The sequence below is a fragment of the Seriola lalandi genome, unplaced genomic scaffold, assembly GCF_002814215.2.
Source record: "Seriola lalandi dorsalis isolate HSWRI2012SDOR001 ecotype SW California unplaced genomic scaffold, Sedor1 jcf7180002054504, whole genome shotgun sequence".
Lineage (NCBI taxonomy): Eukaryota > Metazoa > Chordata > Actinopteri > Carangiformes > Carangidae > Seriola > Seriola lalandi.
The window spans coordinates 462,465-488,673 of record NW_019525057.1 but is presented as its reverse complement, the minus strand read 5'-3'; the positions used below and the strand labels follow the sequence as shown (position 1 = coordinate 488,673).

Below are 26,209 nucleotides of genomic sequence, written 5' to 3'. Positions count from 1 at the left end.
TTTGACAGGAGACGGCAGGAGATGGATCCTCGTCACGTTAAGCGAGGCCAGTTTTTCCTCCTGACTGAGTTGCTGGCACGGTGACATCTGCATGTTGAGTCCGGATGCGCCTCTCCACCAGTCGACCAAGGTGAGGCTATTTCACACTCTCCTGGACTTCAAAGCCGACGTCTGGGAGCAGCTTCGATGTGCACGCTCGGTTTTTCAGTGTCTCCCCCGCCGTTGATTTCTCACTGGAAGGGCAAACCCGTGGCAGTCTGCATCTCCCTTTTGAAATCATCTTTATTGACTTTCTTATTCATCTTCAACCCTTTAACGCCCTCTTCTTTAGCTCCCTAGCCTCTACTCCTCTTTTTAGTGCCCTGTCACACCAGAAATTCATTTATGTCCTCACAAAATCGCTGCTACCAGAAGCTTGGTGACATAGTGAGTGCTTGTGGGTCATGCATTGGCGACTGGTGGTGGTGACTTCTTTCTTATTGTGGCAGAATAGCTTCAAAGAGGAAAGCTCTGTTGCCATTGCTTCTCATTTGGCAGAGCACAGCTACTGTGATACTGTAGCTTTGGACTCTCCAGTTCCCTCCGTTCTCTCAAAGCGCTGTCATGATGGTTTGCAAATGGTCAACTGCCTGAATTTGGAAGTCAGAGTTCACCAAACTAAACTTTTTAACTCTATGTGAAAGCATTGCACAAACTTCCTTTGCCTCTGCTGGTGAAGTTTTGAGAAGTTGAAATTCTTCCAGTAATAAATGTTGCTCTGGTGCAGTACAGCTAATAAGCTATAATAGCTCCCTCTGTTAAGATCCGCGCTGTTAAGATGGTTGACTACCATTCAACAGCAGAAATTCCCATGTCAAAGTTCACCAGAGTTGAACTTGCATGGTTCTACTTCACTTCATTAAGTTTATTTCACTGCAAAGTTTTGGCATTTTAAAGGCTGCTGTGGCAGGACCTTCAGACTACATCCACACTAATACGTTTTACTTTCAAAACGTGTTACTTTAGCTTCGTTTCAACGCCTGGTGTGCACACTGTTCCTGTTTCTGAGTTTTTAAGCCCCTAAAATGCTGCTGGTCCCGCTTTAGTCGGAGGAGGTCGTGTTTTAGTCTGGACATTTGGAAACGATGACGCACTCGCTTCCTGATGGGGTCTTATCAACTGCATCAGCCTTGACCACCTGTGGTGAATGCAACACTGGTAACGAATTACAAGCGGCACTACTAGTACACGCAATGCCCAGTCATGTGATATGCGTTTTCAGGGGCGTTAGTAAGAACAGAGATCGTTTCTACTATGGAGCTAAAACAGTCGTTTGAATGAGGATCTCTTCATTTAAAAAATAAAATAATCTCCTCACATCTAAATCCCAGCCTACTGTGCCTCGTGCTGGGATGAGAAGGTACTAGTGTCAGACATGTGTGACTTTGACAGCTCTGTCTGTGTTATCAGTCATTTTAGACTCATCCCCACTGGCTTTATCAGGCAAACAAAACCCTTTCAGTATCTCTTTAAAACTGCTGTGGCTACATATGAATAAATAAACAGCTCCGTTTGAGGATTATTATGTTTCTTCAACAAATATAGAAACAAGGAGAAAGAGGAGAAGGGAGGGAAATGGCCTGAAAGTGGAGAATGTGAAAGAAGGTGGCGGAAAAATGAATGGACAAAAGAGAACAGCAGAGAGGAGAGAGAGAGGGGACAAGTTGAGTGAATGTCATTACACAGCCGCGTTCAAACAGGGACTGGTTTTGAAGTTTAATTCAATAATATGCAGTATTGGCCGGCCGCACGGCAGTAATTTTGAGGCTGCTGCAGAAGTTGAGCCAGTTAAAAGCTTGGGCAGGTGGCCCGGTGCGGCTTTAAGTGACAGGGAGCAGATCCAGGAACTGAGACAACAGTTAGTTAATGACATAAGGACCAGAGAGAATTCAGGCTGCCAAGGCACAAAAAAAAGTGACTGGTAACATCATAATGGTGAATTAGCAACATAACGTGTTAATTTCCCTGTGTCATTCTGTACTGATGTGTTGTAATTCTCATTTCCTGGTCTCGACACAGACAGAAAACATCCCTGCTCCTCCTTGGGGGCTACCTTTTTATAATGTATGAGTGACAGGTCAATCGGCTAATTTGCTAATTAGAGTTAAGAGAGGATGACTTTGGCAGAATCATTGGCCATAAAACTTCCAAGGGACTTCATGTGCTTTGCACTGTCAATAAGAGGAACACCTGCAGGTTGGTGTATGATGTACCTTTTTAGAAAATCGAGAAACAAAAGTGATTTGCTCTTGCATTAGAAAATGGCTGTGAGCCCCAGGTTGCCTCTAAAGTGTGACCCCATATAGAAAAGGTGTTTTGGAGCTCTCTATATTCAATTTAAAAAAGGTGTTTAAATGTGCAAAGGTTAGGTTGGAGGTGTCATGGCAGTTTTAGAGGCACAGGCGGCACTTAAACATAAGGATAATGTTGTTAAGGTGCAATGGGGACGTAGGACCTGGCATAGGGTAACCTTTATGGGATAAGTCGACATCAGAGAGAAAGGGAATAAATGGCCGTAGATGAGATTCAGAGGGAAGAATGGGCAGCTAGATGAGCCAAGAGAGTCTCTCAGCCAAAGCAGGGTCAGTGGGTGATTTGATAAACTGTAGAAAATCAGCTGGAGTGAAGTATAGAGTACGTGGGCAGGTGGGATTCATGTCAGGTGCAACCTTCAGTTTCCCTCTACATTCCCAGACTCTTGCCCCGTGTGCTCTTTGTGTTCAGGCGTAGCCTCTCTTCCAGGTTTTAAAACAAGCCTTTCTCAAGGGTGATATACCTGGAGACACTGCCGAGTGCTCAAATACTTAGCAAGAGCCAGTGGCTTTTAGGTAAAACTAAACTGCCAGTCAAGCCAGTGAGAGCAGCCAGATTTAGCTCTCCGCTTGGGCAGCAGCGGGACTCATGGACTTGGAAGCTGAAATGTAGTTTAGTTGCCGGGATAGAGAGTGGTTTTACCTGTCCAGTGGTTCAGTTGATGTATGACGGCGCAGCCTGGCATCTACTGTGGAGGCCACAGAGAGGTCACGACATCATTTAACATTGGTATCCAGCTTCTGCAGGAATCGTTGGCCAACCTTTGGCACATATCACAGTGTGTATTGATGAATACACTGCTTCGTTGATTGATGTTGCTGTTTTTTCAGGTATCCACCCTTGAGCACCGAAACTATATTGAACATTTACTAGAATTTATATGGTTTACTTTGGACCATTGAAGGTATGAGCTCCTGCTATAGCTTTGAAGTCCTGCAAACCTACTCTCCAGGAGAGACACAAAAAATCAAAAAGTTGATCAGCAACAGCCATGATCGTTACTTTTTGATGATTTTAAAGGTCCCATATTGTATAAAGTGAGATTTCCGTGTCTTTTTTGATTATAAAACAGTTGTAGGTTCTATATTAATACTGTGAAAGCATCAAAGCGCTCAGTCCACAGTCCATATCCAGAAACTGTGCATTTAAACAAGCCTTCAGGATTTTCCGTAACTTTGTGATGTCATGACCCAAGCCCAGACCCACCCGGACTCACCGTCCACCGGCCTGCTGTTACTAGAGCTCCAGAGAGAGGCCTGACAGAGGAGATGTAAAACTACAAAACCTATAAAACCACAAACACATCTTCTTATGGATCAGCACTTCAAATAAAACACGGAAAAGTGTAAAATATGGGACCTTTAAGGAAATTTTCAAAATAAGTGATGTGTGCTATTTTTACAAAAGCAAATACCATATTTTTTAAGAAACAAAATCCTGACATAGTATAGGATTTAGACGCTGTCACTGTATCCATGCATACCTGGTATTAAAATGTGATCTGCATCTGAAGGTCTCCCCAGAGCAGACTAACACTCAAGTGCCAGGTATCATCATCACTCACATAGTACATTGTTTCTCCTGCAACACGCAGACTCCTGCTTTGTTCTTTCACTCATAAATGGTACAGTGGGTGGATCATCAGTTGTAATCCAGTTCTGTGCTTACATGCAAATCACAGCTGGTGTTCGCCCAATAGCGTAAATGCATGCAAATTAGTTTGCACAGTGGAGGTAGAGCGCTTTGTGTAATCACGTGCTTTGATGAAAAAAAACAAAAAAAAACGGGTTCAAATAAAGTTCGGCCAGTTTTTTGGTTGCGCTATGCCAGAAAAACACCAAATGCAGATGTGAGGACATCCAAAAACCCACATTAAGCTTAATGACATTGATTGACTCCCTTTGTTGTCCTATTTAGTCACATACCATATTCACCTCAACATTACATACAGTAATTAGAACAAAAATAACATCAGTTCGTGTTCAATAGCAGGGCAGTGTGATTAAATTGATCCCTATCCAGGAAGCAAATCTAGATACAGATCACATTTTGATAGGTATAAATGGAACCATGTGTGATTGAATATGTGGCAGGTTCAGTAATGTGAGGTACCAGTCTGCTCTATCAGGCCGTGCGCCATCAATCCACAGCTTAACGTGTCCACTGGAAGGCACCACGGCGGCGGCGGCGGCGGCACATGAAGGACATATTCCATTTCCTGCTCCAGCAGCACTATCAGTGTCCCATTCCCAGGTTAAAATGGACCAGGCCTCCCGCCTCCACAAGACAGATGCTGCACATCAGAAACACTCGCACATGCTCTCACACACGCGCAGGCAGCTGGTGGGCTGAGTGAATTTCCATGGCAATGGGTGAACTGGGGATGGTCAGCATAAAGCAACAGAAGGAAGGTGTGCTACGTAATCACCTGTGGGATTTGGGGAGCCGGAGAGACACTGTGTGGGTGTGTGTTTCAGGCTGGTGCCCTTTCATTTCAGGAAATGAGAGCAATGTCTTATAAAGGCAAATAGTGCACATCTTTTTGTTTTTCTGTGCAAAAATTTCATGATGGAGGCACAACTAGAAACCAGCGCTGTTGTCCAAGGATTTTGTGAACAGGTGTATACATTTGCTTTCAACTTTGATTACTGGGGGCGATTTCAAAATATCCAATTTGCTTTGAGTTTTCCTCTAAAGCAGGAAATACTACAACTCAACAAAATACAACAAATTATGTTGTTTGTCCTCTAGAACAACACTTTACACCTCTATCATAATTTGTCAGTGCCTTCCAAAACAAATCCCTGTTGGACAAATAACTCAGTTTTATGATCCGACAAGACCGTGGTTAAGGTTTACTTATGTTAAGGCTCAAATACATCTTGGTTAGGTTTTTGCAAAAGATCCTTGTTTGGGTTGAAATTACTACTTTGTTAAGGTTAGGGAACAGTCACAGTCATGGTTAAAAATACTTTAATGTTGCCTAAGCTGGAAACAGTAAATGAAGTCAAGTGTTTTGTTGTTGGTATCCATCCACCTTTTGGCTCTAAAATAACAGCCATAAATCATTTGGCTGATACAGGGTTTTCATAGTTTAATGTCATTTTTGAGCTGAAGCTTAAACCTTAAAATACCTTTTAAAAGAGGTTTCCCTATTTTAGCACATTTACTACAAATCTTATATACTTTATCTCCCAGTAAACTTTATTCATATTTTGATGTACCATTCTAGGCATCCATTAACTTCCATTCGTTTCTGTACAATATAAAAAGTGATTCACAGACTTGACATTTGCTTGAAAGCTGTGTGCTCCTGGAAATCAATGGCTGACCAGAGAAGTTATTAAGAACCAAAAAAAAATCCCTTGTAACTGTCACTACCAAAACATAACCCCAGTTATTTCTCCTCACCTAAACCTCCTTGTTAGCTAACATCTTTCTGTGATGATGAGCAGAAGAAAAGTCATCACATTTTATTGTCACATGGACCAAATTGTCGTGTTGGAACAAACCATTTGGCCGTTGAAACATTTCATTTTCATTTCTGTGTGTGTGTGTGTGTTCATGCAACTCCATCTGAGAACCAGGTGGCGTTAATGGATTCCAGCACTTTCACCACAGACTTGGCATCATGTATGTTCATTGAAGACTAATCAACAGAGCGCAGTGTGTGTCTGGTGAAACTGGCAAGGTTTTAAGCTCACCCTGAACTTTTAATTAGTCTGATTATCCAAACAGCTGTCTGCAGGCGCTCCCTCTGACTTAAATGCACACGCACACGCAGCGTGATAATGCTACATATGAGGCTGCTGTCGGGTGCCCTCGGAGCGGGGTGTGATAAATATTTGTCAGCGAGGCTCCGGTGACAGCGCTCCGAGCTCTGACTGACTGTCAGCGCATCCTCCACGCTGGATCTTTCTTGATAGAGTCGAAAAGTTTTCAAGCCTCTGCAGGAGACTTTGACTTGGCTGTCACAATCCCGCTGAAGCTTTTGTTTCATATTTTGAATGTGTTACTGTACATGTGCATGTTCTGCATTTATGTCCATCATGATGACGTTGTGGGCTTGTTGTCACTCGGCTTTGTTTTGTCTTTTATTGATAACTCTGTCGCTGCAGCAAATTGTCCCAAGTTGTCACAAACTACAACTTTAAATTCAGTTTCTTAGTCAGGGATTTACTACAGGTGATCATTTGATTCTATGAACGTTTATTTATTGAATAATAATGTTAGAGAGTCTATCCTCTTTCTTCTGCAAGTTGAGAACAGCAGAATTACATATTAAATATAAATGTATGATTTATTTTGCTTAATATGCAAACCTCAGAATGAAATGAAAACGATATAGAAAATTCTGTGAAAACACATTTATGTTGGTTTCGGTCTCCTCATTGCTCCACACTGATCTGATGTTTTCTGCTTTTATTCTCCTTGGATGTTTAAGTCACATGCTTCAGTTATGTCATGATTTATTGCAAAGTCTATTTCCAATACATTTTTGCAGCACTTATACAGGCATAGGTCATTTTCCACCTGAGCCAAGTGCAGGAACATTTTATTTGCAACGATTCAATTTCTTTTTCAAATTTTCGTGTTTCATGTCTCCGCTCAGAGTGTTTTATGAGCAAATTAAAAACGGACATAAAAACGGGCAGAAACTCACAGAGTGGTATGACATGCAACAAAGGTCCTCTGGCTGGTACACTCAATTCCAAGTCGACACGGGAGTTTGTGTGGGAGTTCATGTGGGAGTGATGTTCCTTTGGTGGCATGCTTCAAGATAGATGCTCCAACATTTTTGGAGGTTTACCTTTTAAAGAGATCACTGTGACTTCAGTTTCAGACCAAACAAGTTAGTAACATGAAGGTGTCCACCCTGAAGTTGGCGGGTAGAAATTCTGGGTCATCTAGGCATCTGGGTGGATTGATTAGTGTCCCCATAAACTTTTCGATTTTTATTTTCTTTGAGAAGTAAAAAGTGGGTCTAGTGACACTGGAAGATACACAGCTAGAGAATCGGGATTTCATGAAAATATTCCATCCAAGAATCATGACACTTAATTTCTAGTTGCAGAAAATAGTTATTTACTCTGTTGAATTTATATTAAACTCTAAATTGATCCTGTGAACAAATCGCTGCACTGTGCAAATTATAGTTTTTAACTGCAAACCAAAACTCGATATACCATGAATAATTCATCACACATGCAAGCGTGATTTACCTTGATGAAAACAAAATGAATTGGGAGAACACAGGCCATGTGTTCAGAGCTACCATCTCTTTAAGGCTGAGTGCCGCTCCTGAGAGCTTCACCTGAGTTCACGTGCCGCGGCGGCAGTCAGCGCTCCTCTGCGAGCTCCGGGTAGGAGGCAGTTAGCCGTTATAGCGCCTCTTTTCCCGCAGGACCCAGCTGCTCTCTTGTTTTTCCGACTCTCCACAGGCTGTTCTTTCTCCTCCCCGCTTCCCGGGGGATTTCCACGGCACCTGCTCAGCTTAAATGGTGGATCCTTTTCTTCGACAGAACAACAACAATTTTCATTCACCCATCTGTTTAGGAAACAGTTGTCATACCTGCTTGGGGCTCTGAATGTGCTAGAAAATGCTTCCTAAAATGCAAGTATGCATCCTTTCATCTTGTGTCACGCTAAGATTTTCTTTCTCATATATGTGCAGCAACGTTTCTGTTACCTTTCCCCAAGGTCGAAGTAGAAATAATAACTGAGTAATGGGAATAAATGCACGCACCTCTATCCTCTCCTCTCCACTCTCCCTCTGTCATCCACCTTCCCCTGTCAGCAGCATCACATATCAGTGGCGTCATGATAGCAGCAGGAAGAGCTGATGAGGAACAACCTCGAGAGAGAGAGCGAGCATCGCATTTGTTTAAATGACTTCCTTCAGCCTCGTACACCTCGCTGACTCCAGACCAGTGGAGCAGTTGCTAGAATCTGACCCTCATTGCGTGTGGACACACACACACGCACGCACATGAAATCTATTTTTGGATACATGGCTGAATATTGGGCCATATCGAGGAGAGGTGCAGACACCAGTGTGTGTGTGTCTGTGTTGTAACTGCTGTTCACTGCCACTGAAAGGATTCGTATTCTTACTTATTGTTTTAGCTCAGCTCCTCCTGATGTTCGTTGGCTGAAAACGTGAGTTAATTAGCGGAAAATGAACAATCATTTCATAATCGACCTATTGTTTATGTCTGTGATTCGCAAACTGGTAAAGCAAAGCAAATGCAGGAGAAAAATCATGGAGAGGTGGAAAAAAGTTTAGTCTTTTGGGAACAATAACTAAAATAACGGCTGCTCTCTAGCTAGCAAAGATTTAAAGATTCAGGTTAGCGGGACGAGGGACAGATTTTTGAGAAGGAAGAGAAGAAACCGGTGATGGAATATGGAGAAGCCTATCCTTAAGTTCCAGAGCCTTTTATCTTCCATCCATCCATCCATCCATTTATTCCGCTTATCTGGGGTTGTGTCGCGGGGGCAGCAGGCTAAACTCTGTAGTCCACGCCCCTCTCTCCATCAGCTCCTCCTGGGGGGATCCTGAGGCGTTTCTTCCAGTGAGTTCAGTGTCTCCCCCGGGGTCTCCTCTTAGTTTGACGTGCCTGGAGAACCTCCAAAGGGAGGCGCCCCAGAGGCGTCCTAATCAGATGCCTGAACCACCTCAACTGGTTCCTTTCGACATGAAGGAGCAGCGACTCTCCTCTGAGCTGAGCTGAGCCCAGCCACCCTGCGGAGGAAACGCATTTCAGCCGCTCGTATCCGCGATCTCTTTCTTTCGGTCACTCCCCAGAGCTCAGGACCACAGGTGCCTTCCAGCTCAGCTCCCTTCACCATAATGGTCCGGTATAACGTCCGCATTGTTGCTGACGCCGCAACCGATCTGTCTGAAGCCAACACACCCCCACCATCTGCGAAAAGCAAAAAAAAAAAAAAAATGCAATTATGAGACACACTCCTCTGAATATCACGAACCGGATCGGAGACAAGGGACAACCTTGGCACAGTCCAACACTCACTGACAACGCGTTTGACTTCGTGCCGAGAATACGGACACAGCTATTCCTCATCTTCTAGCTTTGATGTCTGAAAACTCTGGGCAAACGCTTTGTTCTTGATTATGTTATTTCTGGCCCGTTGTTTCCAATTTAGCCCCGTATTTTGATGAAAATGTAATTGATCTACCTGTTGGCGATAGTTCCAGTTTATAGAGAAGGAAATCTGGCTGCTTTCCTTTTGTTTTATATCGTTATAAACTGAAAATATATTTGGGGTTTTGAACTGTGGGTCGCGCAAAACAAGACATCGCCTGCGGCTCTTGGAAATTGTGAGGACATCTCAAAGGACATCATTTACACATACATGTCAAAAGTCTTCACGTGCTTTCATAGTTCTCTGACATTACGCTCATTGTTGTTCGGCTCCATTAATATGCAGCAGCCATTAAGGTCAAGCTGTGCTTGTGGGCTTTCCCATGTAAATACAGGCACATACATATGGAAAAAGATGTGATTATTAAAGGAAGAGGAGCGGGGATAAAGGGAATGATTGCATGACCAGACAACACTGATGTTTGAGTAAACACACAGCAACCTAATTAGTAGGAAAGGTGTTCTGTGGCAGTCAGACACAATGTTTAGTTTCATCATGTGGTAGTTAATAGTAGAGGAAGGGCAGAGCCAGGCCATGTGGATGCTACAAGCCTGAGGGGGTGTGTATATATGTGTGTGTGTGTGTGTGTGTGTGTGTGTGTGTGTGTGTGTGTGTGTGTGTGTGTGTGTGTGAGAGAGAGAGAGATGTGGCAGGGGATGGCTTTTAATCTGAAAGAGGCATGTGAAGCAGGTGCAGTGCCCCGTGCTGCAGACGGGGGGCGTTGTAGGACATGAGAATCTGGAGGGATCCGAGAGGAGAAGGGATCTCAGTGCGATAGGTCCCCACCGCCGGAGCCGCGCTTCGACGGTCGCTCTCCCTCACTCACTCGCAGCAGCACACACTCTCTCTTACACTTCTTCCCTTATCCTCCTCTTTTCCCGCTCTCTCTCTCTATCTGTCTCTCTCTCTCTCTCAGTCACACACACACACACATACACACACACACACTCTTCGCCTCGGTGCCACTCATTTTGCCGCGCTCTCCTGTTTCATCTCTCCCACCGTGGAGTGCACAGAGAGGTGATTGGACTCCCGGTGCTGCCTGGCAGCGGCTGCATTGGGGCAAACAGAGACAGAGTTGGGGACCTGAGTGACAGGACAGTACTGTGTGTGTGTGTGTGTGTGTGTGTGTGTGTGTGTGTGTGGAGGTGGAGGTGGTGGTGGGGGGGGGTTCCAGTGGGGAAAAGATCCGGCGCAAGATTTCGTCCAGCGGAGATTATTTGCATCACAAAACCTGTGGAAAGAAGACTGACTCTACACTGGATGAACAACCAGTGTCCGCGCAAGAGGTGCCATTTAGTGTGTTACTATGTGCGTGTGTGTGTGTGTGTGTGTGTGAGCCCGCTCACCTTTTCAGTATGCAGATTCATTGGCTTGGCTTCTTTTCTCATGCAAATGTAAATTGGCTGGTCGCGCTGCTCCACGTCTCTCAGACAGACACACAGATGGTCTCAGCGCCGTCTCACTGAATTCAGGTTTGCATGATTATAACGCAGCCGTCCGTGAGTGAGTTCAGCTCCGGCGGATTAGTGCATGTCGGCGTGTGTTTGTGTGTGAGAGTGTTTCGAGAAGCTGAATTTGCTAAATAAAATACCCCCCCCCTTTCCCGAAATATGACAGAAAACTTCCGAACTATGTGAAACATGAATTAATGTGCCGCTCATTAATGTGACCCACCTTCTTGTCTGAGCGCTTTTCACAGTCTATTGCATGTGTGTGTGTGTGTGTGTGTGTGTGTGTGTGTATATGTGTATGTGTGTGTGTGTGTGTGTGTGTTGGCTGCATCATCATGTATGTTGTTTGCTCTCAAACATATATGCCTGGATGTCACTGCCTCCGGATCACAGAGAGGTGGTGGTGTGTGGTGGTGGTGATGGGGGAGCTAAATGCTATGTGGCGCCGCGCCAAGTTGCCGCTTCAAAGAGGATGTTGAAGGTTAGACGAATGTCTTTCCAGCCTGTGCACCCCCCCCCCCCCCCCCCCCCCCGTCTGCCTCTTTACCTCCACGCAGAGGAGTAACAAGAATGAGAAGTGCGTCGGTTCAAGCGGCATCATGAGGAATCCCTTAAGTAACGTCAAGTCGAGCTGCCCTCCCCCCCTCCTCCCCCTCTCTGTCCTCCCCCCCCTCCGTCCTGTCCTGCCTCCATTTGAAATGTGATTATATTAGTGTGTGGCAGAGTAGATAGATGGAGTATTTGTGGGGGGGGGGGCGTGGGGGCGTGGAGCTGATGCTTATTTTAGCTTTGCTCTCCCCTCTCTACTCCCTCATGGGATTTGCCCTTGCCTTCCATCTCTCTCATCCCTTACCTCCATTTCTCTGTCGCTTCCTCCATCACTTCTTTTTCTTTCTTTTTTTTTTTTTTTTTTACATATCTTCTTTCTTGCTGAGCCAGCAAGATGTACTGGTTGAAAGTGGAAATCCATTCATGCAACTGGGACCGCTGGAGAGACGAGAGAGGACAGAAGGGGAGGGAGGGAGGGAGGGAGGGAGTGCTCAGGTGAGGATGATGGGAGGGGGGATGGAGGTAAAAAACAGCCCCCGGGGGAGTCCGCCGGTGATTTATGTGTAGACATTTCTCCACACGTGTTTGGCCACCGCTCCAATTAACACCTCCACCAATCCGTGGCTGCTCCTGACAGATGCTGAAGCTGAGACAGAGGGCAGAGTGTGTTCATTAGTGTGGGCTGTGTTTGTTTGTTGGGATTTAGCAAATTCAAATTGTTTTGCCGTGTTTTTCAGTGATTTTTGGGTCGTTTGTTTGGAGCCTCCACTGCTCGCTCTTGGAAGTTTGGAAGTTGCATAGAAAAACAGTCGGAGGCGAGCAATGTTTTTCTGGGTAATTCATAAACACATTCAGCTGTCCCCATTTCTGATCGAGGCCTGATTGGGTTCTTTTTCCTCGAACCGTTCCTTTACCTCCGCAGTCTACAGTCACGTCATGAGTGATTTGATTTGGTGGAAGAGGTCTGGTTCTGATTACTGTCCCTTGTGTTCCTCCAGGGGGCGTGATAGACAAGGACCTGCGCCACTACCTCAACCTGCGCTTCCAGAAAGGCTCGGTGGACCACGAGCTGCAGCAGATCATCCGGGACAACCTCTACCTCCGCACCGTCCCCTGTGAGTTACCTTCCTCCCTTTACACCCTTGTTACCTCACCTCACCTCCTTGAGTGAGGCACTTGTGCTGTTTCTTCTATCTCACCGAGGCTGGATGACCAATAAAGCAAAGTAGGCTACTGCAAAAGGACCTCCAGGGCCCCCCGAAGCTCCAGGTTCACTGTGTGGCAATGTGTTTGTATTAGTTTGTTGCATTACAAAAAGGTTCAAAGGGTGATTTCAGACATTTACGTCACACCAATAATATTGTGGGACATGAAAGTAACAGATTAAAGAAGCCCACATATCACCATGCAAGCACGGTCCCAGCTATGAGTCAAGCTCCAAAAATACTGGATCCTGCATTTCCCATAATGCAACTCAGTGGTGTTTTTCATTACATAAACCCTGCCGCTTATACTCCCCCATCTTTCAAACCCCCCACACCTCCAGTTTATGATACAGACTTTGTGATATTCATTTTAACATTAACCCTGATGACGTCACTATGACGTCATCAGGGTTATAGAGAGAGAGAGAGAGAGCTGTTTTCAGAAGCTGACATTTACTCCTCATGACGAGTGAACTGATCTTTATGTAAAAACAATGGAGCGCCCCTTTAAGAAAATCCTCTTAATCATCATCCTCCATCTCGTCATGCTGTTTTCAGTTTCAGGACCTTTTTATTTTCTCAGTGGATGTGCTCACATGGTGCATATCTATAAACACAGTAAATCATACGGCAATTAATTTCACCTTGGACCACTCATTGACTTGTTCGGCCTGTTAAAAATCCCCCGAGACGCTCGGAATCATGCAAAGCCACATTTCCACAGCAACTGTGCAAATCTGCTAATGACCACAGTTTGATGTGATCCAAAGCTCCGCAGCGAGCGTCTACGTGGACCTAGAGTTGAAATTGATTGGTCATCCTCTGTTTCCAAGGTCAAAGATGAACTGTCAACCAGATTGTTTTTTTTTAAATTTCATTAGTACAAGCCTATTGACACAGAGCAAACCTGGGGCCAGGTAGGATGGAGGAGGAGCTGAGGGGTATGTGAGGGGAGCATAGAGAAGCATAGAAAGTAGGAGGAATGGGGGGGGGGGGTACATACAGTCTATATGGACTGTATGTATTGGATATGTTCAGTTTCCCATCTGAGAACTGTGTGTGATTAGATACTTGCTTTCCCTCTTGGCTTCAGTCCCAAATCCCCCAACGGTCTGTCTGTGGCTGTAATTGATTAGCTGCTGGAGTGTTGGTTTGGGTGGAATGGGACTTGTCTGGAACTTGAACTCTTTAAAATGAAGTGTTGACTGCAGCTCTCAGTCTCTAATTAGCTGCATTAACTGCTCCACAAGAGTACACAACTTAGCAAGTGTTATGTAGACAATCAAAGATACAGCCTTTGGAGAGCGCTAAGCTGTTGATACTTGGTGTTTTTTAGTTCAGGAGATCATTTCAAACTCAACGCTTGTCTTGGTGTTCTGTGGTGTGTGTGTGGTTGTGTGTGTGTGTGTGTGTGTGTGTGTGTGTGTGTGTGTGTGTGTATGGCCTTTATCAGTCTTATTAAGCCCACAGTGCTTAAATGGGCTTAGACTTACTGATGTTTAATCCATATTCTTCTGAGTCCTGTTTGCCATTTGTTTGCTGAATATATGCTCATCGCCATCAGTCAATAGGTTGTGATATTAAAAGGTGTCTCTTTGTGTGTGTACAAGCTGTTATCTGTCTATAGCGCGTGTTAGCCTAGCCATGCCTTTAGGCCCAGCTGTCTGGTGGCTAACTCTCCCCTGAATCCTTAATGGAGATGCATTCTTCAAGGCCAGGAGCAGGCTGATTTCACTGGAGCCACTTTTCCGTCTCTTCCTCTCTGAAAAGACAACAGGAGAGACAAAAAAAAGAAGAAGAAGAAGAAAAAAAAGAGCTATTTGTTTGCAACAGAAGCGTAATTTTCTCTGATAACCGCTCACAGAGCCGGCGCCGCTGAGGCATCGGAGATAGAGAAAGAGGTGAACAGTAAGGAGTGAGAACAAATGGGAGAACAAATAGAGGGAGAAAAACACAAAAGGAAATGGTTGTGCGGGGGGGAGGGGGCTTGATGATATGACACGGACTATGATAACCACATAAGTAAATGGACTGCAGATAAACTGTTGCAGAGAGAGAAAGGGAGGTAAGGGAAGGTTAACTGGTGCATTAATGAAGCTTCAACAATGGGCCTCAGTGCTGCCGAGAGGGAGAGGCTTAGTCATGACTGAGCTGGGCTTTTTATATCTGGATGGTGGATGGATATTCTACATGTGGTTTACCCCTTGAACTTTAATGCATGGTGCCCGTGTTGGTTTGTATGATATAAGTGTGCTGGCATTTTGACCATGACTCTCTTGGAAAACGAAATCTAGATCACGAGAGACCATCCCGCTCAACTGAAAGGTCAAATGACAAAATATGAGAAGCGACGTACAGCAACCTTTCATACGATGACAACTGATGGCTTGATGGAAGGTTTGGTATCACGCTGATTAGATACTATGATACCTCAGTGCACTGACGGATGGGTCGGGACGCTGACAAACAAATAAACTGACAAATAGACTAGAGAGGTTTTGTCTTTCTAGAGTACCTGAACCTTTCTAGGAACCATTTTAGGAACTCTGGGTTTTGACCGGAGGAACAAGCCGACAGTACATGTAGTTTCTGGGCGCCAGAAAGCCCCCTGCTCTGGAGTTAGTTCTTTCCAATGGCCCAGGAGCTGTCATAGCGGAGATTGCTGTACTGGATATTTCTCAGTGGCCACACAAAAGTTGAGGTGGCTACAACTTACGTAGCACTTTCTTGTTTAATGTGTTTTTCATGTCAATTTTGTGACTGTCATGACAGTTTAAATAAGGTTTGTTCTGGGATTTTCAGTCTTCCTTCTTGTGTGAAAATCATGGCTAACAACCCACAGTTTTTTATTATGTTGTCCGACTGATTTGCCCATTACCGTCACGATCAAAACATCTTATCTGGATGAGGAAAACCCCATCTTAATGCAAGGTGTAGATACATGTAGAAGGCGTTGTGATGGGATCGAATTGGCTAGACCACTTCTGGAGGTGGTCGTGGTTTTGCATAGTGATCGGATCTCAGCCAGATGTTGGTGTAATCGCAATCTGTGCAGTATTATCAAAAAATCCTCCCAGAAACTTAAAAAGTCGCCTAACTCAGATCAGTGGGTATCCGGAAAATGTATCTAGATCCAGGTCACTTGTTAATACCAGGTGTAAACTGGGCCTTTGGTTTAAAGGCACCAGACCAGGGTAGGAGAAGAAGAAGGAAGACTCTTGTCTACAGTTGAGAAACTGAGAGCTACATTGGAGCCTGATCTATGATAAGTGATAAATGTACGAGACTAAGGGGCGAGAGAGAAAAGAGAATTATAAGTGAAAGATCTGAAGTAGTTCATCACTGCAATTTAAACATAACCCTTGAGTGGTAAAGAAAAGACATTTTTCTTGGGGATGGAGGCTGACGGGCAGACAGTGGGGAGAGTTACTGCCACTCATACCAATCGTGGAGCTTGGACGGAGTCGGCCAGGACAGCTAAGGCTGTGCCAGCTCTTAGACAAATTGCCTGGTTGAAATCCAAGGTCAGAGCGTTAATAGCCTGAGCCCATGTGAAATCAGGCCTATCGTCTGGTAATCCACATAGATTTGATGTGGGAGAGCGGAGAGGGGTAAGTGTGTGTAGACTAGTCAGGACGGCTAAGTGGGCTACACTTGATCGAGAATGGCTGAATTATTTAAGGAAAATTGAACTGAAAAACATTGAAATTAAATATATGGCTTTTTAATTTATTTATTTTTTTATAATCTTACTTTCACACAGTTTCAAGACTCATTTATAGGCAGTGTGTGCACTTTCATTCAGAGACCCCAGAGCCAAGCAGAAAAATATTTAAAAACATTTTTAAATATTTGAACTCATTTCATTTGACTTAGCGTGCATGTATTTAGTGTAAACTCAAACATTTAGAGTAAATAACTTGAAGGTTGGGTACATCAACTGAAAGATTAGGGGGAAAAAGTGCCTCTCATGTTTTCCTCCAAATACTAAATCAAATATAAATATGTGCAGCGCCTCTGTTGCGGGGAAATAATAAAAAAAATTTAAAAAAATCTGAAGGTCATCAGGATTATATGACTCATTTTCCAAAAGCCACTGAGTCTTTCATGTACTCATTACACTCTTTTCTTTCTTGTTGTTTCCTTGCTCGGCTGCTTTCCCTCTTCTCCCTTCCTTCAATCCTTCCTTCACACCGGCACACACACTTGTTCCTGTCGTTCTCAGCTGTGCCTTTTAGCTCTGTGGACTCAGTAAAGCACTTAGTGATGAGCGAGCGTGGTCTCTATCTTTGGCCGGCTCTGAATAATAGAGCTGACGATCATGAGGTCAACCTCAGGTGAAAAGGTGAAGAGATGCTCTGCCAGTGTCTCACAGCCTCTTTCTCTCCACCCTCCCTACATCTAAATGACAAGAACGTGTGCATAATGACTGTAGCTGTGTCTGAAACCAGTCCCAGTGCCTTTTTATTTGGTTGTAAAATGTAGAGACTACATAGTGTCCTAAAACATGCCTGGAAAATAACTAATCCATTGCATATTCTGTGCACTACTTTTTGTCAAAATCCAAAATGTTCATGATTCATATGTGTGTTGAATTTCAGTTTACTGCTCACCATAGTCTAAACCACATTCGACCCCTTAAAACAAAACGTCTGCTTGTGACCGTCACCAGTTACAGAATGAATGAAACTAAAAACAAATTTTGGTTTGAGTCATTCATCAAAGTCTTGATATGCATATATCGATCCAATAGATCAAAGGAAAGTCCGAAAGATTGACAGAATGTTGTGTAGCAGAAATGCGTTTGTTCTTCCTGCTTTACAATCGTCTCTTGATGCCGCAGGTTTAACACTTTGTTCAATAGTTTATGTCAGTGGTTCCCTGCCTGAGGGTCGCGACTCACAGTTATGTGGGAAAAGTGAGTGAGTCAACAATGGCGTGACTGTGGACGCAACCTATGACTGTGACTAATGGTATTGACTATAGCACATGAAAAAAAGTGGATTAAAATCTTCCATAATGGCATATGCACTGTAGTTTTTATTCACAAGGTCAAGATATTACATTTCTTAAAAAATTCTACTGCAAACCAGAAGGAGAAAGAAACAGACAAATCGACACATTTTTTATCACATTGATGCAAAAAGTGATTGTGTCCAAAGACGGTTCTCTGTTGGTGGAGCGTACGATCAGGGACAGGGATGTCATCTTTGTCATTTACAGATTGGAAATTTCTCTGAACACGATCCAGGGATAGTAGTGTTATGTAGAGTTAGCCAGCTAGCTAGCGCCATTCGTCATTTTGAGAAAGGAGGTCACTGTTTCGTCTCTGATTACTCAAAAACCTCAACGCCAACCCTGGGATGGGGGCTGGTGCATGATCGATCGGCGATAATGGTGATAATTGGATCCAGGCTGGATCTTATCCTGAGCCCGTCTTTTCCTCGCTCATGGGACTGAGGGCAGACACAGATGTCGTGTTACTGCTGTTGGAAAAGTTGGTATTTGGTAAAATAGTTTGAATAGTGAATAGTGAATCACTCTCACTGCCAGAAGGGGGACGCGAAAGTTCTGCATTGCAAACTTAAAGGCTGTTTTACCAAAATTGCACCCACGTCACGTTCACTTCCTGAGGACAAAATATTTTTGTCTTCTCATGGCAGATATCGCCCCACCCTAATGGTTCCCATTAAACTTACACCATTACACTTGCGGGAATGCTGGCTCCACTGATAATAGCTCGGCCACCGCGTTAAGAAGGAAGAAGTGGTTTGATAACAGAAGAGGGACTCTTAAACAGTACATCCCCATGAACATCCACAAATGGACACTTAAGGGTTATGGAGGGTGTGATTGCATGTTCCCACATCTGTCTTTAAAGTGTGCAAGTGCGTATCTGTTTTACAGCTTTGTAAACTTGCAAGCCCTTGCATTTTTGCCTGTGTGCATTTGTGTGCTTTAGCCTTTACATGCATGCACAAACAACATATGCCTTAATAGCAGGAAGTAGTGGTGGAGACTGTGAGTTAATGGGGAGTTTGATGCCCATAGGGGCATTGAGTTTGTGTTAATGGCTTGGGCAACTGTGCGCGATACCGATGGTGTTTACTAATGAGAGAGAGAGACAGAAAGAGACTGCATGTCCATCTGTCTATCCACAGTTGTTGGTTTGATCGTCTTGGAGTTGTACAGCATAGCAGGAAATATGAATCTCTGTCTCTCTCTCACTTTCCATCCTGCTGCTCCGCTGCACTTTCCTTATCTTTACTTCCTCCTTTCATTATCACTTGTATCTTGCTGGAACCTATTTTCTCCTTCTTCCTATTTTTTTTTTATTCTGTGCATCAGTGTGTGAATTTTGTTACAGACAAGATGTCTGACTATGCAAATAAATTCATTTTCAATTTTCTGCACATCTTAAAGTCCAGAATGTACACCTCAAATCTGAACTCTGAAGGTGTCTGTAACTGACCCTTCTCTCCTTCCTTAGTTTGCCTGCCTGAGTTTTTGTTTAATAACCTGATGTCTGATGGATGACAGCAATAATCAGGATAATAAAAAAAGGATGAACAGCTCCCCAGGGCCCCTTCATTCATTATTTAGCATCTGTGAGAAACGTAGGGTTAGGGAAAGTCTGATTCTGGACAGAGGTGGGCCTCATTGTGGAGCTCTGTGCTGGGACCCAGCAGACTTGAGGTGATGGTGCATCGTCTGTTGTTTTTTGTGTTGTCGAAGAAACAGAAACACCTGCTGTTTGTTCTGCTGGTGTATTAATTTGTCTCTTTATATTTCTCTTCCTCACAAAGGTTAGGCAAACCAGACAAATACCTTTAGTCAGAAACTCACTTTCTGCCATCCCTCCATGCATCCTCTGTTCTCTTTCTCCTCTCACTTACTCATTGACTCGTTGGAGACAGGGTGGGGTTTCCATGGCAACTGTTTCCACTCCCCGTCTGCGTCAAAGGCTCGACTCCTCTTAAACTCTCAGCCCGCTTTCTTTTTTCTTCCCTCCTCTTCGAATTCCTCTCTGTCTACTACTTCCCACTTTCTGCGAACGGAAGACTCCAGGTCAGAGAAGTGTGGAAACGCAGAACAGACGCCAAGAGCACGGCCTGATGGAGATGGGATTTGAACCCATGGCAAACTAATCAAATCAATTTCAGCAGAAATAAAGCATCCATGTGATCCCTGACTTTTTCAGATACGTGTTACTTTGACAAGTAATATCCTGTCTGCCATCATTCAACCCAGCTTTGTGTGTGTGTGTGTGTGTGTGTGTGTGTGTGTGTGTGTGTATGTGTATGGGGGAGGGTGTGAGGTGTTGACTGACAAGGCGGGACACAGATGTGGATGTGCTGGGTGGTGAGCGTGACACGATGCTCGATGCTTGGTGACAGATGCGGTCTACTGACGCGACGGGGAAGAGGTGTGGAATTTGCTCCCTAATTGGCCCTCATCACCAAAAGACAAACCCCCCCCCCCGGTCACACTCCGAACTGTCCTCTAACCTTGTCAATACAGTAATGGTGTCAAATAGACAAATCCATCAGGTGGTCTGCCTGCGGTCACCTCACCATGATGCTGTCGCGGGAGCTTCCTGTGTCGTCTTCGCTATAATGATCTGACGTGTTTTGGGGGACTGAGAGAGATGGAGGAGGAAATGTGAAACCTTGATCCTTCTCAAGAGAGTTCTGCCAGACTCTAACCTTTAGTAACGTAATATGTTATTTACAAACCTTCTTATTTAAAAGCATTTACGGCACCCGAACCCACACGGAGCCACTTTTCCACACTTTGAATGTGCCAAATCATTAATTTTGCAACGCATTTATCGTTTTGAATAAGAGCTAAGTCATTGACGGCACAGCAGCAGGGATCTTAATGGAGCTCGGCTCCACCATGCCTCCACTGCGCTCCCATGACATGTGACAGCCCGCTGGATTTTCCAGGAGTACATCTGTGAGGTGCTAGTGATAGAAAATGACAGCTCCTTTAAGTTAGAAACTGGAGATAATCAAAACTGGTGGGGAAGAGAGTAAAAAATGGACCTCGGCTCGTTTAATTGTGTCCACGAGGAGTAGTCTAAGTATGTCTTATTCACACGGTGCTGTCACCACTGAGCCCTGGGCGCAGAGAGGCAAAATTCAGCTCGGTCAATCAGAGGTGGGACGTTTCTTTGGGACACAGTCTGTTAGTTTGCTGCATGTCCTACAAATCACATATTGAGCAGAGCGTAATAGATAAAAGGTAAAAAATTTTACAGTGAAAATGCAACCTGAAACCCTTAATCCTCACACCTTAGCTGCAATTTTTCACACTATCATCTAATATTTAGAAAGAATATGTCATCATAACAAATGTGCCATGGGACTTTACACAGTCAGTGCCTCTCTGGGACACTTGAACCTTCCCGTCTCTCCTGTAGGCCGACTGCTGTTATTGCCTCCATCCTTTCTTCCCACCAGCAGGTAGAGAAATCCCTTTCATTAGATGTTCCTACAGTGTAGTGTTTTTAATCCGAGCATTAAAAATCCAACAGTCCCCACTGTGCATTTCCACGCTGTCCTCCTGGCGCTATCTTGCCTCTCAACGCTCGGTATCCATTTGGCAGGACAGCGCAGAGAAGTGCACTCTATAAACCGCACTTTACCACCAAGCTGAGAGTGTGCCGGCCTTATCTTCTGCAAAGCTAAATGGAACTGCAAACCTTGGGACATCATTTTAACCCCCGCCTTAAGTTTTACAAAACTGTTTTTGCCTCCTTGTTTTGAAACAATGACACAGCAGAGACTAGGATTTAGGGTGTTTATCAGGAACAGTTGTAGTGTGTGTACAGGATATGTGATGGTGCTGCTGGCTCTGAAAAATATGAAATGCAGAGAGGCTTTAGAGTGGAAGTGAGTTGTGTTTTTGCACTAAACAGGAAATACTTAAGTCTAAGCGAGTGTACTACAAAATGTGAAACAAATGAAGAAGAAACTTCTAAAATGGCTGCCACAGACGCTGTGCTTGTGAGGTTGTCTCGTTGTAGAGAACTATGTAGTGAGCTCATCGGTAAGATGGGAAAACATTTTCGGACACTACTGTTGTCATTTTCTCCGCACTGTTGTTCCTGTGTTTAAGCACGAGCGCAATGCATGATGGTATATATTGCTTGGATAGAGACCATCGGTTGTACACTATACTATATACACTATATAGGGTATAATAATTCTCACTATGCATAGGGACAGCGCTACAGAAAGGCAACTCACTATATAGCAGCGAGTGATCTCGGACACAGAGCAGGTGTTTTGTTTTGTCAGGATGTGCGTTCAGGTGTTGGTCTAACTGAGCGGTGAGCAGGTTTCTAACAGATACTTTGAAACAATGGGCCCTTGATTTCTCTCTTTACTTCTACTCTCGATTTTTCCTACTAAAATGACAACTATCATTACCTGCTGCAGGGATATGTTTGACGAACGTTATGCTTTCTCTGGGAACGTTGGTTGGAGTTTTGAGTGTAAATAGAGAGAGGGACAGAGACAGTAACGTTGGCCTAAACTCTGATATAGTAGCATCAGGGCTCCGGCTTCCACACAGTGTGGAAATACTGCATGTGCAAAGCTAGTTAGCTGGACATGCTAACTATTGTAACTTATATGCAGACAAAACATGGGTTTGTTGTGCTCATTCAAATGACTGGTGCTGAAACATTTTGCTTTCCTATGCTCTGAATAAGTTTTCCAGTATTACTGATGGTTTTTGTGACTGAATCTTGCAGGTTGTGATGGTGACAAAACCTGTAACAAACATGTAAACACCTGCCAAAGTACCCAAGACCATCTCTGGGCTAGTTCCTGCTACAGTAGTACCACAGTTCTCCACGACGACACACACACACACACACACACACACACACACACTAGGTGAAAACAATATCAACCACACGCTGCCATGGCTGATAGAAATTGACCTTGTGTGCCATTTGAGGTGTCTATCAACCTCCTTCCACCCCTGTGTGACTGGTTGCGCAGGTCACTGCCCGTAGACTGAGGACAGGGAGGTGCGCTTGATTCGGTCCACAGAGCAGCTTGGGGACACACTGACCCACAGCCGTAATATGGCCAGAGCCTTTGTAGCCAAAAGGGCGTTTCTTTGGCCAACCGTGGGCCAGATCCCTCCCTTCTGAAAACAGCTGCCCACACACATCCTTTTATCTATCAAACATGCAGTCTAATAATTTGATTATGACCAGAGGAAGGGAGTACTCTGATTACAGCAACTGTCATGTAAACATCCTAATCATGTTATCTCCCTCATATCAAGGTCATAATCAGAGGAAGCATAACTTGATTAACGAATCTTGGTTATTCATCAGTCTGTGGAATTACCTCTGTCAGGTAAACAGCTCGGCTTGTCTTTCAGTGACAAAGGTCACTCAGACTGAGATTTGATTAGTGCAGCTTTAAGGCATTTAAAATCTCTATTTCTATATCAACAACTGATGTGTTATGTGGAAGGGTGTTGCTCTTGGTAAAAAAAAAAAAAAAAAACCTGCAATATTTTTTATCACCCATCTCTGCACTCCCCTCACCTCTGTGGAGCGGTTTAGTATCTTTCAGCTCATGGTTTTGGTTATACGGCCCACGACTCTGATGTTTTAGTTCAAACAGCAGCATCAGCATCAAACAGAGGCAGGACAACATTAGCAACTAAGTTAGTGAAGCTAGTGGAGCATTTAGCAGCTAAAGAGCCAGAGTTTTCCCTCAGGAGTTGGAAAAGAGCAGACAGTGCTGAAGGGAGAGTGAGTATTAGACTCTTTTGTTGTGGCGGGGGATGAATGCTGATGTTGCTCTGTCTGCTGAATTTGTAAATGAGCAACTGGTTTCTCCGACGTTTTGTTATATCAACTCTGTAAGATGTCAGTGTTGTGTTAAGCTGTCCTCAAGTGGCCAACAACCTTATTGGGAGTGTGTAAAATGTATAGATGTGTGATTGTTGCACGATTATTATTATCACAATTTTTATTTTTTATACAATAATAGACTGTATATAGAGATGGACGTAGTGTTTGTAATGTCACCCATAGGTTTTTGAAGAGTGGTTTTGAAGCTCAGAGTGGGCTGCTCCACCGTCGCCATCTTGGCAGGGCCTGACTCCACCTAACTCCCGGCTAATCCCAAAAAATGGACTAAGACGTGGGGCGTGTGTGGAGCCGAGACTTCAGTGCATGCCGGTTTTTTTGACAAGCATACGCTCACCCACCTGTCACTCAGAGTGGCCTCAATAAAATTTAAACGGCTGAACCATTTTTTTTTTGTACCAGGCTGAAAACGTTTAAAAAAGAAAGCATGAGTAGTATTGTTTTGAAATATTCTTAAGGTCTTCTTTTGTAAACCCCTCTCTGTAAACATCCTCCTCAATGGAAATTCCCTTGATAAAATTGCATACTTCTTCTGCTGCCTCCCACCTGCCTCCCTACTGATGTAAGATGGGCTTTAAAATGACACAGTTTCCGTTGTAGCGATTAGCACCATCCATCGTAGAGACCGGAGCAGTCAGCGGGGCCACAAACCAGAGAAGAGAATCCCTGGGATCTGTCTCATTAGAGACAGTCTCACTGTCACAATTCTCCAGTCTTAGCAGCATTAGCCTTCACCATCTCTCATGTTAATTACTGGGGCTGTATGAGTAATTGGCTCCTCTCGGATGCTAAAGCTAAGGCAGGGGACGGGATTGAGACCGAGAGGAAAAAGACAAAGCAGAGTTCAAGGTAAAAGACATCACAGGTTCTTTTCAAAAGTGAATTCAGAGCTTATTTTTGTGTTCATGAATCAAGCTTCAGTATTTGAGGCGAAGGTTAGGGATCATTCTCACTCATCGCCAGGTTCTCACAAAACTTTGCTCTTCTGCTCACCAGCCATTTCTGTTCCTTTTTTGAACATACTATTTGTTCTTTTCTTTATCCTTCCTCTCCTGTGTTTTTCCATCAAGTCTGAGCAAATGAGCTGGGACACAGCGTCCAGCGGTAAGGTGTTCAGTCACCCAGGCTGACCGTGAATGATGCCCAGAGGGCTGTCGGAGGTATTGCTAGAAAGTTGAAAAATATCCTGCAGCTTGGTCTGATTTTGACCATCATGTCCCAGTAATATACAACCATTAATTTAGTCTGGGAGGTCTCTGCAATCAGAGATCCAATCTGTGTAGCTGCTGCTCTCTGTGGCTCTAGATAATAGCAAGACAACTGCTTAGTCTGCTCAGCCGACGTGCTCACACAGACATATCAGAGCTCTGATTCTGTTTATCCAAGCTCCTAATGAAATATTCCATCTTTGCCACATCAGTGGGATGGGGAATTGAATGTGCAGAGCCTGCTATCTCAAACTGTGACCTGGTAAAGGAGGGAGACGTCTGATTGTCTGTATCATTATTTGCCATGAGCAAATAAGCTTCACACTACAAATAATCTATTGAAAAGGTAATTATATTACACCAGGATGTGTATGAACTTACCTGAGATGGAGACGCTACGGAATGAACTGGACAGATTGAAACTCACAGAACCTTATTTGATGTTGAAGCTCAGATCTCGAGTGACACAGTGGTTCAGTTTTTCAAGGTGTTTCATAAGAAACCCACAGGCTGTAAAAAAAAAAAAAAAAAAAATTAAATCTAGCAGGTCCCGTATGTGAGATGCTGGTCTCTTTTATTCTAAAGTGCATGGTGCAATGCAGCAAAAGTCATGGTCAACCCTCTCAGTGGCTACAAAAAAAGAGTCTTACCCAGAAAACTGTGCACATCATGCATATGTTTGTCTCAATGCCACAATAATGAACATTCACAGGCTGTTTGATTGTGTGTGTTTTGTTTAAATTAAATTCAACTCTTTTTATTTGTTATTATGTACCACATCTTGTTTTTGCTGCTGCAGTGGTCGCCCTGGGTGATCAAAGTTTGATCTTATCTTCAAACAGCATTACGACATACAGTATCTCTCCCACAGGTTGATCTGAAGCGAAAGGTTGAATTCGGGTGCAGCGGGTCCTGGTTAATGTGAATCTGACCTTTTTACTTACTTTTATCAGGGTTCAATTTTACAAAATGTGCTGTGAAGCGATTGCTGTTTTTGATTTGTTCATTATACATATTGCGATGGGGATTTTGCTGATGTTTTAATTTTTTTGTTGGAGATGAGTTGGGCTTCACTGGAGTTTTTGATCAGCTCTTTTTTAAAATCTCACTTTGCTCCAATTATAAGCCTGTAGTGGTTTTCGGATTTAGCTTTTTCATGTTCAAGTGCTCATATTGGTCTGTCATCATGTACTCGTGCTGAGCGGTGAAAATGTGCAATAATGGACTAACCTTATTTTTTTAAACTAAGTTGTCATCTTTAGGTTAAAGGGGCCATTTGAGCATGTCAAAGTCGATGTATTCATCACACTGAGAACTACTCAGCCTTGTGCTCAGAGAACTTCTCAGTGTGCAATTTCTTCTGATGCT

At 44.0% G+C, this 26,209-nt stretch overlaps 1 protein-coding gene across 1 annotated transcript in view; it reads left to right on the top strand.

Moving 5' to 3' along the window:
- Positions 1 to 26,209, top strand: part of magi2a (membrane associated guanylate kinase, WW and PDZ domain containing 2a) — a 219,592-nt gene that overhangs the window by 51,376 nt on the left and 142,007 nt on the right. The window contains exon 2 of the mRNA XM_087175818.1: positions 12,521 to 12,637. Within this exon, the coding sequence (XP_087031944.1) occupies positions 12,521 to 12,637 (117 nt within the window). The remainder of the gene's footprint in view (positions 1 to 12,520; positions 12,638 to 26,209) is intronic.